Source organism: Sinocyclocheilus anshuiensis, unplaced genomic scaffold, assembly GCF_001515605.1.
Source record: "Sinocyclocheilus anshuiensis isolate Anshui unplaced genomic scaffold, SAMN03320099.WGS_v1.1 scaffold2350, whole genome shotgun sequence".
Lineage (NCBI taxonomy): Eukaryota > Metazoa > Chordata > Actinopteri > Cypriniformes > Cyprinidae > Sinocyclocheilus > Sinocyclocheilus anshuiensis.
Genome location: NW_015558761.1, coordinates 152,616 through 155,007, shown reverse-complemented (window position 1 = coordinate 155,007; position 2,392 = coordinate 152,616). Strand labels below are relative to the sequence as shown.

The following is a 2,392-nucleotide window of genomic DNA, read 5'->3' as shown; positions in this document are numbered from 1 at the left end:
AGATAGAAATAAAATAGTCAGATAGATAGATAGAAATAGTCAGATTAGATAGATAGAAATAGTCAGATTAGATAGATAGATATAAATAGTCAGATTAGAGAGATAGATAGATAGATAGATAGATAGATAGATAGATAGATAGAAACAGTCAGATTAGATAGATAGATAGATAGATAGATAGATAGATGTCAAGCTATACCTGCATTTGCCTCTTCATAGCTTGGAGGCATGTTTCCTTCAACAGTTTGGACTGTCGGTGCAACCTGTTAATGAACATATCGAGAGAATATCAAGAGCATGTAATATAGAAGCCATTAATGTTGCCAAATAATGACATGAAATAATCATTTAATTCACTTTCAAAATGGCTATAAAACTGAGCAAACTCTCATCTTTGGTAAACATATAAAACTTCAAGCTGTATGTCAATTGTGGTCCATTTTTTACAAGAAAGAAATCTGGGATCAAATGTTTGTATCACCGCAGTGTTGTTTATAAGCATATATAACAGATATAGACTAAATAAATCAGATATAGAACATATGACATCTTATGAAAAAGATCATTTTGATTTTATGCATGATTGCAAGATTTAATGTTTTAGTTAGTGTAGGAATAACACTGGTAATAATAAGGAAGCTTGATTTATAAATAGTCTGAATAATCTGCTTATAGCAATGTGCCGGTGAAGAAGCAATATCTTGTGAGGCTTCTGGATTGGTTTTCTGTGAGCATGACATCTTTTGTTCAGTTTTAATGCCACTAAATTGAAAACTATTATAATGTCTTGCATTAATTCACTTCTGCTACTGTGCTTACAGGGTTTGAAGAAAGTCTGCTGATTCTATTCTATTCTATTCATCAATAAAATGAAATCTTACCTTTTTCTGTGTCATTGTATTTCGTTGTTTATTTCATTTTTATTGCTGGCAGATGATCTGATGTCACAGCAGACGGAGCAGCTGTAGTCCTCTGAGCTGGATGTGGGTCAGTCTGTGCTTCATGTGGAGATTTACTCCAGTCTTTTATAGTGTCTGATCCCATCAGTCCCTCCTCCACACAGGGCTTTCACAGTTCATTCTAGCAAAGTCTCAGTGCTGGACGGCTTTATGGGATTGAGCGGGAAAATACCGCCTTCAACACAGAGGCTGGGCTTTCATTTGATCTGTGACGCAACCTTTTCATTAGAAAACAGCTGTGCTATATTAAGAGTTACGTAGAATAAAGAAGCACATTATATACTGAGGATAAACCCGGCCTGAGGGATAAAGGTGATGCTGCGTAAGTACATAAGAAGATGACATTACTTGAGAGGAAAGTGTGTGAGGTTGGTAATGAATGCATAGACATATAATAAGTACAGTACATCATTAATCCTCCAAGAGTTTTATATAAAGTACAGTACAATAAACCACCAGCACACAAACACTGACACTGATGGAGCTCTAGTACTGTGTTCCGTGGGTGATTTCACAAATGTGCTTTTCATTTATTTATTATTAAATATTTTCATGAAAACAATAATGATTGTGGTTGGGAGACAAAAAAAATGGAGAGAAGAAATATAATTTTTTTATACTGTGGTGGCCAAAATGATTAGAACACTAGTATTTTCACCCACTAAAAAATGTTTTTTAAGTAAGTAGCTGTGGCATTGTCTCCAAGAGCTTCAAGAAAGCTCCCTGAGAAACTCTGCTCAAGTGCACCGAGGGCAAAAGCTGCTTTAAACACAAAGAATGCTCACACCAAATGTTGATTTGATTTAGTTCATAGAAGTTAACTGATAAAGAAAATCTATTTATGACATTATTTATGACAGCATTTTTACAAAAGTGCCTAAGACTTAACAGCACTGTAGTTTTGCAGGAGGTTTCTTGAAGCGTCTCGGAGACACAGTTCTTCTGGATTGAGTCTGTCTCAGTTTGTTCTGTTTCTTCATGTGACTCCAGACAGACTGATGATGATCAGATCAGATCTCTGTGTGGAGCTCAAAAATCTCACTGGATTATTACAATTAATGGCCAAATGAATGTTTGGAAATGTAAACTGATATTTCCTACTGACACACTACAGCAAAAGATAGAAATAACTGACTTAAAAACATATTTAGCTGCTGAAAATACTAGTGTTCTACTCATTTTGGCCACCACTGTATATATCATGTAAAATATATATTTTAAAAGTACAAAATTGAAGACAAAAAGGCATCTTCGTGGAGCATTCTCACAATGGGTCAATAAAAAAAAATGAGAAGGATCTAAATGCAGCTTCGTTTTATTTGATCCAAACACAGGTGATAATCCAAAGACAAACAGCCAAAAATCATAAGAAAAACAGCAGCTGTGTGTCACTTCACTTTTACACACACACACACACACACACAAACACACAC

At 34.9% G+C, this 2,392-nt stretch overlaps 1 protein-coding gene across 1 annotated transcript in view; it reads right to left on the bottom strand.

Annotated features, from left to right (window-relative positions):
- The window catches only part of LOC107681489 (protein lifeguard 2-like), a 7,271-nt gene extending 6,188 nt beyond the window's left edge, over nt 1-1,083 (bottom strand). The window contains exons 1-2 of the mRNA XM_016477802.1: nt 882-1,083; nt 200-263 (exon numbers count right to left, since the gene is read on the bottom strand). Of these exons, the coding sequence (XP_016333288.1) occupies nt 200-263; nt 882-896 (79 nt within the window). The 5' untranslated portion in view covers nt 897-1,083. The remainder of the gene's footprint in view (nt 1-199; nt 264-881) is intronic.
- Nucleotides 1,084-2,392: the final 1,309 nt, after the last annotated feature.